The sequence below is a fragment of the Notolepis coatsorum genome (genome assembly GCF_963971535.1).
Source record: "Notolepis coatsorum genome assembly, chromosome: 20".
Lineage (NCBI taxonomy): Eukaryota > Metazoa > Chordata > Actinopteri > Aulopiformes > Paralepididae > Notolepis > Notolepis coatsorum.
Window position 1 is genome coordinate 24631977 of NC_140184.1, and position 12500 is coordinate 24644476.

General features: G+C 43.2%; 1 protein-coding gene across 1 annotated transcript in view; it reads right to left on the reverse strand.

Moving 5' to 3' along the window:
• Positions 1–12500, reverse strand: part of LOC311247380 (bromodomain adjacent to zinc finger domain protein 2B-like) — a 74767-nt gene that overhangs the window by 22631 nt on the left and 39636 nt on the right. The window contains 6 exon segments of the mRNA XM_084337757.1: positions 282–356; positions 6319–6542; positions 7177–7431; positions 8969–9109; positions 9993–10058; positions 10234–10290. Of these exon segments, the coding sequence (XP_084193883.1) occupies positions 282–356; positions 6319–6542; positions 7177–7431; positions 8969–9109; positions 9993–10058; positions 10234–10290 (818 nt within the window).

Below are 12500 nucleotides of genomic sequence, written 5' to 3' on the forward strand. Positions count from 1 at the left end.
CACTGTGTACTATAATAACTGTGCAGTATAATCACTGTGTACTATAATAACTGTGCAGTATAATCACTGTGGGGAAGCTCATGCTAGATAGAGGACACCCACAGACTATATGGTCACCTCCTATTTCATTGGAATATATTGTGAATTTTCAGCCTGCAAAGCGATTTCCGATTCCAATTTTTCTTTGTAATCGTTCATGATTTATTTAGCGAGTAATCATTTGCATGTTTGCGCCCCTAGTCCAAATATATTCTGAATGTGTACATTTGAAGCACACTTACTTTTTGAGTTTCCCCTCCATCACAATCTTGTCCTTCCTCATGTTTGCCATCTGATCCAGGCTTTTGTCGATTTCACTGCAGGGAACAAACTCAGATTCAGATTCAGACAACTTTATCGATCCCTAAACGGGCAATTCATGTGCAGCTTACCCAGTCCATGCACACAACTTCAAAACTCTCTCACAGGGCATGGTTATTATTATTATTATTATTATTATTATTATTATTATTATTATTATTATTATTATTATTATTATTATTATTATTATTATTATTATTATTATTATAATTATTATTATTATTATTATATTATTATTATTATTATTATTATTATTATTATTATTATTATTATTATTATTATTATTATTATTATTATTATTATTATTATTATTATTATTATTATTATTATTATTATTATTATTATTATTATTATTATTATTATGGTGAGGCATATGTCAGAGGCAACAGATCAAATACCACACATGGGTCAATACGAGGGAACGACAAGCGGCAGAAAATAACAATAAAACATTTAGTTATATTTATAATAAAAAGACACCTGTACCCCAACAACAAGGCCAAGTGGCCAAGTAGTAAACTCAACCCCACCGCCCAACATCCACGCCGATAAACTCCCAATAAGACCGAGGGGACGACTGACACGGTTGGCTTTTAAAAGCTCAACAGCCAGACACCGAACCATCCGCAACAACCACCAAAAGGCTATAAATATAAATTCATATAATATATAAAGAATAAAAGGATACAAATAATTACTACTGTCTGCATTCAGTAGCCTATAATAGTGGAAGGAATGAAGGACTGGAGAATACCAGTTTGTTATCCTTAGGGGGCACATTATAGCACCGGCCTGAGAGCATTACAGTGAAGTCAGTGGACAGAACATGGTCAGCTGATAGTCCAGTCAGTTAAACAGGCAGTCCTGTCAGTTAAACAGGTAGTCCTGTCAGTTAAACAGGTAGTCCTGTCAGTTAAACAGGTAGTCCTGTCAGTTAAACAGGTAGTCCTGTCAGTTAAACAGGTAGTCCTGTCAGTTAAGTCCTGTCAGTTAAACAGGTAGTCCTGTCAGTTAAACAGGTAGTCCTGTCAGTTAAACAGGTAGTCCTGTCAGTTAAACAGGTAGTCCCGTCAGTTAAACAGGTAGTCATGTCAGTTAAACAGGTAGTCCTGTCAGTTAAACAGGTAGTCCTGTCAGTTAAACAGGTAGTCCTGTCAGTTAAACAGGTAGTCCTGTCAGTTAAACAGGTAGTCCTGTCAGTTAAACAGGTAGTCCTGTCAGTTAAACAGGTAGTCCTGTCAGTTAAACAGGCAGTCCTGTCAGTTAAACAGGTAGTCCTGTCAGTTAAACAGGTAGTCCTGTCAGTTAAACAGGTAGTCCTGTCAGTTAAATAGGCAGTCCCGTCAGTTAAACAGGTAGTCCTGTCAGTTAAACAGGTAGTCCTGTCAGTTAAACAGGTAGTCCTGTCAGTTAAACAGGCAGTCTTGTCAGTTAAACAGGCAGTCCCGTCAGTTAAACAGGTAGTCCTGTCAGTTAAACAGGCAGTCTTGTCAGTTAAACAGGCAGTCCCGTCAGTTAAACAGGTAGTCCCGTCAGTTAAACAGGTAGTCCTGTCAGTTAAACAGGTAGTCCTGTCAGTTAAACAGGTAGTCCTGTCAGTTAAACAGGCAGTCCTGTCAGTTAAACAGGTAGTCCCGTCAGTTAAACAGGTAGTCCTGTCAGTTAAACAGGTAGTCCTGTCAGTTAAACAGGTAGTCTTGTCAGTTAAACAGGCAGTCCTGTCAGTTAAACAGGCAGTCCTGTCAGTTAAACAGGTAGTCTTGTTAGTTAAACAGGTAGTCCTGTCAGTTAAACAGGTAGTCCTGTCAGTTAAACATGCAGTCCTGTCAGTTAAACAGGTAGTCCTGTCAGTTAAACAGGTAGTCCCGTCAGTTAAACAGGTAGTCCTGTCAGTTAAACAGGTAGTCCTGTCAGTTAAACAGGTAGTCCCGTCAGTTAAACAGGTAGTCCCGTCAGTTAAACAGGCAGTCCTGTCAGTTAAACAGGTAGTCCCGTCAGTTAAACAGGTAGTCCCGTCAGTTAAACAGGCAGTCCCGTCAGTTAAACAGGTAGTCCTGTCAGTTAAACAGGCAGTCATGTCAGTTAAACAGGTAGTCCTGTCAGTTAAACAGGTAGTCCTGTCAGTTAAACAGGCAGTCCTGTCAGTTAAACAGGTAGTCAGTTAAACAGGTAGTCCCGTCAGTTAAACAGGTAGTCCCGTCAGTTAAACAGGCAGTCCCGTCAGTTAAACAGGTAGTCCTGTCAGTTAAACAGGCAGTCATGTCAGTTAAACAGGTAGTCCTGTCAGTTAAACAGGTAGTCCTGTCAGTTAAACAGGTAGTCCCGTCAGTTAAACAGGTAGTCCTGTCAGTTAAACAGGTAGTCCTGTCAGTTAAACAGGTAGTCCCGTCAGTTAAACAGGTAGTCCTGTCAGTTAAACAGGTAGTCCTGTCAGTTAAACAGGCAGTCCTGTCAGTTAAACAGGTAGTCCTGTCAGTTAAACAGGTAGTCCCGTCAGTTAAACAGGTAGTCCTGTCAGTTAAACAGGTAGTCCTGTCAGTTAAACAGGCAGTCCCGTCAGTTAAACAGGCAGTCCTGTCAGTTAAACAGGTAGTCCTGTCAGTTAAACAGGTAGTCCCGTCAGTTAAACAGGCAGTCATGTCAGTTAAACAGGTAGTCCCGTCAGTTAAACAGGTAGTCCTGTCAGTTAAACAGGCAGTCCCGTCAGTTAAACAGGTAGTCCTGTCAGTTAAACAGGTAGTCCTGTCAGTTAAACAGGTAGTCAGTTAAACAGGTAGTCCTGTCAGTTAAACAGGTAGTCCTGTCAGTTAAACAGGTAGTCAGTTAAACAGGTAGTCCTGTCAGTTAAACAGGTAGTCCTGTCAGTTAAACAGGTAGTCCTGTCAGTTAAACAGGCAGTCCTGTCAGTTAAACAAGTCCTGTCAGTTAAACAGGTAGTCCTGTCAGTTAAACAGGCAGTCCTGTCAGTTAAACAGGTAGTCCTGTCAGTTAAACAGGTAGTCCTGTCAGTTAAACAGGTAGTCCTGTCAGTTAAACAGGTAGTCCTGTCAGTTAAACAGGTAGTCCTGTCAGTTAAACAGGTAGTCCTGTCAGTTAAACAGGCAGTCCTGTCAGTTAAACAGGTAGTCCTGTCAGTTAAACAGGTAGTCCTGTCAGTTAAACAGGCAGTCCTGTCAGTTAAACAGGTAGTCCTGTCAGTTAAACAGGTAGTCCTGTCAGTTAAACAGGTAGTCCTGTCAGTTAAACAGGTAGTCCTGTCAGTTAAACAGGCAGTCCTGTCAGTTAAACAGGTAGTCCTGTCAGTTAAACAGGTAGTCCTGTCAGTTAAACAGGTAGTCCTGTCAGTTAAACAGGCAGTCCCGTCAGTTAAACAGGTAGTCCTGTCAGTTAAACAGGCAGTCCTGTCAGTTAAACAGGTAGTCCTGTCAGTTAAACAGGTAGTCCTGTCAGTTAAACAGGTAGTCCTGTCAGTTAAACAGGTAGTCCTGTCAGTTAAACAGGTAGTCCTGTCAGTTAAACAGGCAGTCCTGTCAGTTAAACAGGTAGTCCTGTCAGTTAAACAGGTAGTCCCGTCAGTTAAACAAGTCCTGTCAGTTAAACAGGTAGTCAGTCCTGTCAGTTAAACAGGCAGTCCTGTCAGTTAAACAGGCAGTCATGTCAGTTAAACAGGTAGTCCTGTCAGTTAAACAGGCAGTCCTGTCAGTTAAACAGGTAGTCATGTCAGTTAAACAGGTAGTCCTGTCAGTTAAACAGGTAGTCCTGTCAGTTAAACAGGTAGTCAGTCCTGTCAGTTAAACAGGTAGTCATGTCAGTTAAACAGGCAGTCCTGTCAGTTAAACAGGCAGTCCTGTCAGTTAAACAGGTAGTCCTGTCAGTTAAACAGGTAGTCCTGTCAGTTAAACAGGCAGTCCTGTCAGTTAAACAGGCAGTCCTGTCAGTTAAACATGTAGTCCTGTCAGTTAAACAGGTAGTCCTGTCAGTTAAACAGGTAGTCCTGTCAGTTAAACAGGTAGTCCTGTCAGTTAAACAGGTAGTCCTGTCAGTTAAACAGGTAGTCCTGTCAGTTAAACATGTAGTCCTGTCAGTTAAACAGGTAGTCCTGTCAGTTAAACAGGTAGTCCTGTCAGTTAAACAGGTAGTCCTGTCAGTTAAACAGGTAGTCCTGTCAGTTAAACAGGTAGTCCCGTCAGTTAAACAGGTAGTCCTGTCAGTTAAACAGGTAGTCCTGTCAGTTAAACAGGTAGTCCTGTCAGTTAAACAGGTAGTCCTGTCAGTTAAACAGGTAGTCCTGTCAGTTAAACAGGTAGTCCCGTCAGTTAAACAGGTAGTCCTGTCAGTTAAACAGGCAGTCCTGTCAGTTAAACAGGTAGTCCTGTCACTTAAACAGGTAGTCCTGTCAGTTAAACAGGCAGTCCTGTCAGTTAAACAGGTAGTCCTGTCAGTTAAACAGGTAGTCCCGTCAGTTAAACAGGCAGTCCTGTCAGTTAAACAGGTAGTCCTGTCAGTTAAACAGGTAGTCCTGTCAGTTAAACAGGTAGTCCTGTCAGTTAAACAGGTAGTCCTGTCAGTTAAACAGGTAGTCCTGTCAGTTAAACAGGTAGTCCTGTCAGTTAAACAGGTAGTCCTGTCAGTTAAACAGGTAGTCCTGTCAGTTAAACAGGCAGTCCTGTCAGTTAAACAGGTAGTCCTGTCAGTTAAACAGGTAGTCCTGTCAGTTAAACATGTTACCACACACTAATAAATAAAACAAATACGAGTGAAAGGGAAAATATCAAATGGGCATTGACAAAGATATCTGAAGCCAGAAGGACTAGTATCCAGCAAATTAATAATTGATAAAGTTCCTTCATATAATAACTATAAAATATAAAAATGGCACCCCTCTACAAATTTGCAGATGTATTGAGTCTTTTCCACTGCTTTAATAAAACGTATATCATGGTCTGGGCGAATACTCTTTTCTGATTGGCCAGGCAGGTGTGCGTTAAAACGGGAATGGTTTTGTTACACACGTATTATTATTCTGCAGTATTATTAATTTGCTTAAATGTCGTGGCCTCACACGGTGCCAACTGCAGGTCTCGCCATCTCAAAGATGACAGAGCATACAGCAGCATCCCCCTGTTGGGGTTGCTCAAGGCTGTAAAATATTACATAAATGTTTTTTTATGAACAACGATATTTGAGGAGCCTAATAACAGGGACTTTCATTCATCTTTTTTACATTTGTGCCCGTTTTACAAGGAATGTATAAAAGTGTTATGCTCCCTGCTGTTTTACAGAGGCTGTCAGTGGACCCTGTCAGTAGCACTGATGATGGGAGCTAACGTTACGCATCCCGTGCTCACAATCCAACTCGCAACAATGAATTGAGGCTACGACTGACAGTGATACCGCACATATTTGACGTGGGGGAAAAGAGTTAGTGATTTGGGAACAATGAAATGTCTGGCAAGCAAGCCGGCCTTTTTGTCAAACATACTGTCATATTCACTGTTTGTTAACCATAGGCAAAGTGATTGACTTTCTGGGTCATTGTCACTGGCATCAGTTGGTGACAGTGACAGGTGGTTGTCAATCAGTTGCAGATGGGCTATAATAGAAGTCAGCAGTGAGCAAAGCATAAATAACACATTTCTTTATATTTTGAAAATATGAATACATGGCACATATTTTTGGTCTTTGGTAAGTGGCCATGGTATAAATGGAATGATCAACATGTAGGTGTATTTGGGGCCGTTTAAGAAATCGTATCATTAATATTACAGATACAATTATATCCGTGTTTAGGTCCCTTAGTCCACATCAGACATTTATATGGATCTTCATATCTCTCATGCTCATCAGGGTACTGATTAAGTACCCCCCCCCCCCCCCCCCTCTATCTAGACTAGAGCAAAGTCAGATGGTATTGACCTCATACTCTTCCACCTGTCAGTTCTGACAGTCTCTGCCTACCTGATGACTGCCCTGCTGCAGGCCAGCTCATTGGACAGGAAGCCCAGGATAGAGGCCTTCTGGGCGGGCGTGTGGGCCTGGAAGGCCTTGGTCTTCAGGCTGAGGGCCAGAGGGGCCAATTCAGAGTTGGCACAGTGGGCCCCCATGTACATCTGTAGCACCTCAGACACATTGTCCCTGTTGATGCCCACATTGGTCAGGTGGTCCCCCAACATAGTCTTTGTCTGGGGGGGGGGGGGGGAGAGAGAGAGAGAGAGAGAGAGAGAGAGAGAGAGAGAGAGAGAGAGAGAGAGAGAGAGAGAGAGAGAGAGAGAGAAGGGTGGGGAGGAACAGAGGAACAGAGAGAACCAGAGAGGGAGCCCTTGATGTTAGAGTTATGATCATCATGGAGCTCAGGTGGCTGCACGGCTGTGCTTTACTTACATTTTCTTTCCTTTCGACATGACCATGTGCATCTGTCTTCCCCTACGAAGATTTACTATAGTAAAAACCTATAGTATTTCTGTGTTTTATTTCCTCATACACACTTTTGGAGATTTACCGCAGACATAATATAGTGATTTATAATATTCCTGTTTTTTTTTTTTTTTTTCCATAGACACTATATATTTACCACAGTATTTCTGTAGTGGAATATTATAGAAATGTATGACTATAGATTATACAACAATCCTTGTATGTGCAAGCTTACTTGGCAATAAATACTTTTCTGATTCTGTCTGTGTTATTACCATAATGCTATATTTATTTATTTATTGTGTGTGTGTGTCTGTGTATGTATATTATGCTATATATTTTTTACTATATATATATTTTTGTACGGGATTAATCATAATCTATTCTTTGGCAGTGCCTCACCTTTTGGCCTGGTGGCAGGCCGGGGTCACACACAGCCAGAGAGAGCAGTCTGACGAGGAGGTCCTGGACTTGACCCATGCTGTCGCCCACGTTGAGCAGCCCCTCCTGGAGCATGCCCAGGGTGGGCACGTCCACGCTCATGTCCAGCCCCAGCACCTTGCCGAAGCCCCGGAGGAACTGCATCAGCATCAGGCAGTGGGACACGGCGCGTCCCGGCAGGATCAGCCCGGGGATCCGGGAGAATTCAGGGAAAGGCTGTGAGACGGAGGAACGTGACAAAAGGACAGTTGAAAAGGCACGCTGGACAGTAGAGCCGGGATTCAAAATGCCAGGGGGAGATGAGAGGTGCGTTTACATCAGCTCTACCAGGCGGAAGCCTCGAAAACCAGTCTTTATTTTCAGTGCATCTCTTGTGGACATGTGTAAAGCGAACCAGGGCTGTGCTTATAGGTGCATTTGGCAACACAAGGCTGCTCTGACTATTTGGGCTTTTTCTTAATCCCCCCCTCTGCATACAGTGAATGATCTCTGTATGTTAGTGTGTTTGGCTACCTGTAATTATAATTAATGGTAATAGATGGTCTCTGTATTTGTTCAATATTGTAGGCGTGTTTGCTTCATCTGTGAGAGATAGAATATGTGGTTATTTTCTAGTTGTAAAGGTTTTCCTCATTCGGAATAATGAGTGCTTTTTTCCCCTTGTGCAATGTTCTACTTTAACCACTTGGGGGCGCACACACTTCCTCATGAATGATGTTTACTGCTAAGAGTGTCAAATTACAAGTGTAATGTTGTGTTATACACATTACATCCTTGGCTATCAACATGGCCTGCCTATCTACACATTTGGTTTGTGGTGGCCGTTATGGGCCATGTGGTAGGCTATGTACAGTAGCATCAGCATTGTAAATACCTGGAGCTCACATCAAAAGGGCCCATGGTCTGTTGAAGTTGGCAATGCTGTTTGGGGGGCATTATGGGCCATTGATGGGCAATGTTTAGTAGTTCCATAGTATTTTAGAGGCTCTTTTGCAATGGGGGTGGGTTTCTTCAGTGAGCGCTTATCCTTATCCATAGGGCACAATATCTGTAGTGTTTTATTATACATTCTTGGAAAAACAGTACTTTTGTATTGATGTTATTGTAGTGATGTCCTTGTGTTTGGGGCAATGCATTACAGCACAAACATCATCAAGGATAATTGTGATTATAGCTCAGGGACAGCCCTGTGTCATTATATGCCCCCACAAGAACATGTCCAACTTACTGAACTCCACCTAACCAGTGGCACCCAAGTGTCAGCATGTGCCCCTCCAAAGCAGATGATATATAAAAAAAAAACTCTGAAACTGCAGGCCCTCACTACCATATCTGATTTTAAAGAGATGGGAGAATGTCGATGCTTCACTGTATAATGTGGTGTTATATTTTTATTAACTTGACCTTCTCTCCCCAGCAACCTCCTGCAAAGCATCACCTTCCCTCCTCTTTCTACCCTACCTTTTTTACCCTACCCTCCAATCTCTCCTCAATAATCCCATTCAATCTTGTTTGCTGCAGCTCAAATGTATCCCCTTGCCCCACTTACTTTGCCTTTTATGTTTTTGTCTGTGTCTGTGTCTTGTGTTTGTTTTTGTTTTGCTGCCATTTTGGCCAGGTCTTGCTCGAAAAAGAGATCATTGATCTCAAGTGACTACCTGGTAAAATAAAGGTAAAATAAAGAATATATAACTACACATGAATGAAGAGGTAACGTCTGACTGGGTGTAGGCAGTCTGTTATCGTTAGATACCTGATGATCAGACAGACACATGTCTTCGTTTGGTTTCTTCAGCTCCCTAGCGATCTCCAGCTCCATCCTCCGCTGCTCCAGCTTACGCTCCTTGCTTAGACGCTTCTCGTCCCTCTTCTCCTGCCGCAAGCGCTCACGCTCCTGGAGAAGCCAGAATTCAGAAGAACGTTTAAAAGAACTGTGTGTGTGTGCGTGCGCGTGTGTGCACGTGTGTGAAAAAAGACAAGACCGCTTACTCTGTGACTTTGCTGAGCTGTATTCGAATTCAGACTAATGCTGCCGTCGTAGTCAAAGAAAAGTGCTTGAGGCCTGGATTCCTTTGACTACATAAGAATTGAATGGAGGAAAACAGACTTGTGGGAGTGGAGAGAGAGAGAGAGAGAGAGAGAGAGAGAGAGAGAGAGAGAGAGAGAGAGAGAGAGAGAGAGAGAGAGAGAGAGAGAGAGAGAGAGAGAGAGAGAGAGAGAGAGAGCAGGATTCCAGCCTGGCATAAAGGCCTTGGCAGTCTATACGGAGGGGACCCGTACGTTTGAAAATCTCTCTGTGTATCTTCATTCAATCGTCACTTCAACCCGAGAACTCATTGAGGGATTTAAACTGGCCAAAGCATACCATACCAACATATTGAGTTTTAGAGTTTCGGGGTTTTGTTGTATGATGTTCCATCTGTCAGGAGCACAGAAGCTTAAAGCGGATTTCTGTTCAGTACAAACTCTAGGTGCTTTGAGTGTAAGCCAATCATAGGATCATGTACCATAGGGTCCACTCCAATAGTGAACTGAGAGAACATTTGTGGCTTTATATAGAAATGTAACTCTCGCCTCTCTGCAAGAGAGGACCATCCAACTCTACTATACAGGTCACCATGGTGACCATAACCATCACCCGTGACAAATCTAATGGCTGAATGATATATACAGAGTCTAACGGCATAAGAGTGGAAGCCGCCGCATGTCTGTAAATTACATCTCTGTAGTCCAACACAGACATGGAAACTGCTTCATGTCTGCTTCACAGGGCCCACCTCTGCTCTCTTGCGAGCCTCCACGGCCTTCATCAGCAGCAGGTGCTGCCTCCTCCTCTCCCTCTCCTACGGTGGCAGAAAACACAACACGCTGTAGATCCAGTAGCCGCAGTTCAACCACATTCAGCCTGTATGTATCAAAAGGTATGACTCAGTAGTCACCCGACGTGGAAAGAAAACAGAATGATGCTTCACGTGTATACACATGACATGTATGGTATAGAAGCATAAGTGAACGTACAGGAGGATAATCTTGCTGACCACACCTCTGGCCCTCGCCAACAGGTCTCGGGAAATTCTTGTTAAAAAAAACAAAACAAAAAACAGAAGAGGCCCTTTTGAGTGTTCATTCTGCTCCGTCCGGGCCTAAGCCAAATTTGACTGGTTTGAATTATGACGATGCCCCCCCCCCCCCCCCCCCCCTTTTTGGCTTTTTGACGAGAATTTCTCCAGACCTCTCGGCGATAGCCAGGGGCGTGGCATGGCGAGATTAGCAGGAGTACAATGACAACCAAAAAAAGCAACACAGAGATGCAATACAGACTAGATATGATGACTCAAATAGAGAAGCAGCTGAAATCGGTGACAGTGCCTCTAAGGTGGAGCTGACGCTGCTAAAGCAACAGAGTAACTGGTACTCGTCACGTGTCCAATACACAGACAATAATAGATGAGGGAATCCCTTCATTCATTAACCAATCTAGATCGATTATTAAACAATTCATCCAGATAAGATATGTATTGAGGGGACGACAAGGAGAAATTGAATTTACAGCCTACTAACAGAGACATTACACCAGTTCATGTTTAGGCACAATTATGCAAATGGTTCCAGGGCTGAGGTTAGTCACGCAACAGCACCTCCATATAAACTATCAATGATTGAATAGAATTGCATTTGATCTCTTTAGTTTCCAACCAAACTGCCACCATATCAGTACATCCATCTCTCTAAGAATGCCCCTGACTTGCCTCCCCCCCCTCCCCCCATATGCTAGTCAACAATATGTTCAGACGGTAGTAATAAAAATAGGTTTGTTGGAGCGGCCATCATGATGAACAGGCTGGATATCGAACCCATCGTGATGAACAGGCTGGATATCGAACCCATCGTGATGAACAGGCTGGATATCAAACCCATCATGATGAACAGGCTGGATATCGAACCCATTGTGATGAACAAGCTGGATATCGAACCCATCGTGATGAACAGGCTGGATATCGAACCCATTGTGATGAACAGGCTGGATATCGAACCCATCGTGATGAACAGGCTGGATATCGAACCCATTGTGATGAACAGGCTGGATATCGAACCCATCGTGATGAACAGGCTGGATATCGAACCCATCGTGATGAACAGGCTGGATATCGAACCCATCGTGATGAACAGGCTGGATATCGAACCCATCATGATGAACAGGCTGGATATCGAACCCATTGTGATGAACAGGCTGGATATCGAACCCATCGTGATGAACAGGCTGGATATCGAACCCATCATGATGAACCAAACAGGATGGATATCGAACACGTCGTGATGAACCAAACAGGATGGATATCGAACCCATTTCTACAGTAGCTCCTTAGCGATCTGGTTCATCGCTGACTGTAAAAAGGGGTAGGAGGGTAACAATTCCACCGAGCGAAACAAGATGCAAATGACGGTGTTGTGCTTTTTCGAGCATCTCCAATTAAACACGCACTGTATGTTGTATTTGTCATGGGAACCCTGACAGTTTGGGGAACAACTTGAATTTGATACAGTGGCTGTGTGACGCCCTTCGATTGCGTGGCTCAGTTGTATCTCAATCATTATTCCCTTCCATTGAGTCCTGAGTGAAAACGGTTGATTTACGATTCAAGACAGAGACTGCTGAGAAACAGACCTTTAGATTCAGCTGCAACTGTGTATGAGTGAGACAGGCTACAAGCAAGACAGCCAGACCAAAAACAACAAAACAACAAAACAAAAAAAAACTAAAATGCTACATAGAACCCAGTTTGTTAAAATGGTAGAATAAGGTGTCTTTTCTCCCGCCAGGCCATCTTTGTAAGTAAGAATTTGTTCTCAAGTGGCCTGCCCAGTTAAATAACGGTTAAATAAACAAATAAAATTGCTCTACGTCTATTTAGAACCAAATGGTTCTACTGATTCGACACCAACCTGAGAGGGGGGAGGGTTCTATCTGGAATATGTTACGGTACCATAGAGACAAAATGGTTCTAAGTAGCTATTTTTTTTAAATTCTTTGTGCAAAGCACAGGAACAGCGAATGAGAGAGAGAGAGGCTGGATGGGGTTAAAGTACAGCACTCTGTGGACTGCAGGACAGACGCACGGACGGACACGGACACCGGCTCAGTGTCCGGACCGTATCATCGGGCACTCGTAGGTCACACAGGCTGCTCCGATACAACAGATAGACAATGTATATGATGGATGGAGACTCCTCGAGTGCACTTTCAGACAGTGAGGATGTGGATTGGCTAGCGGTCTTTGCAATGC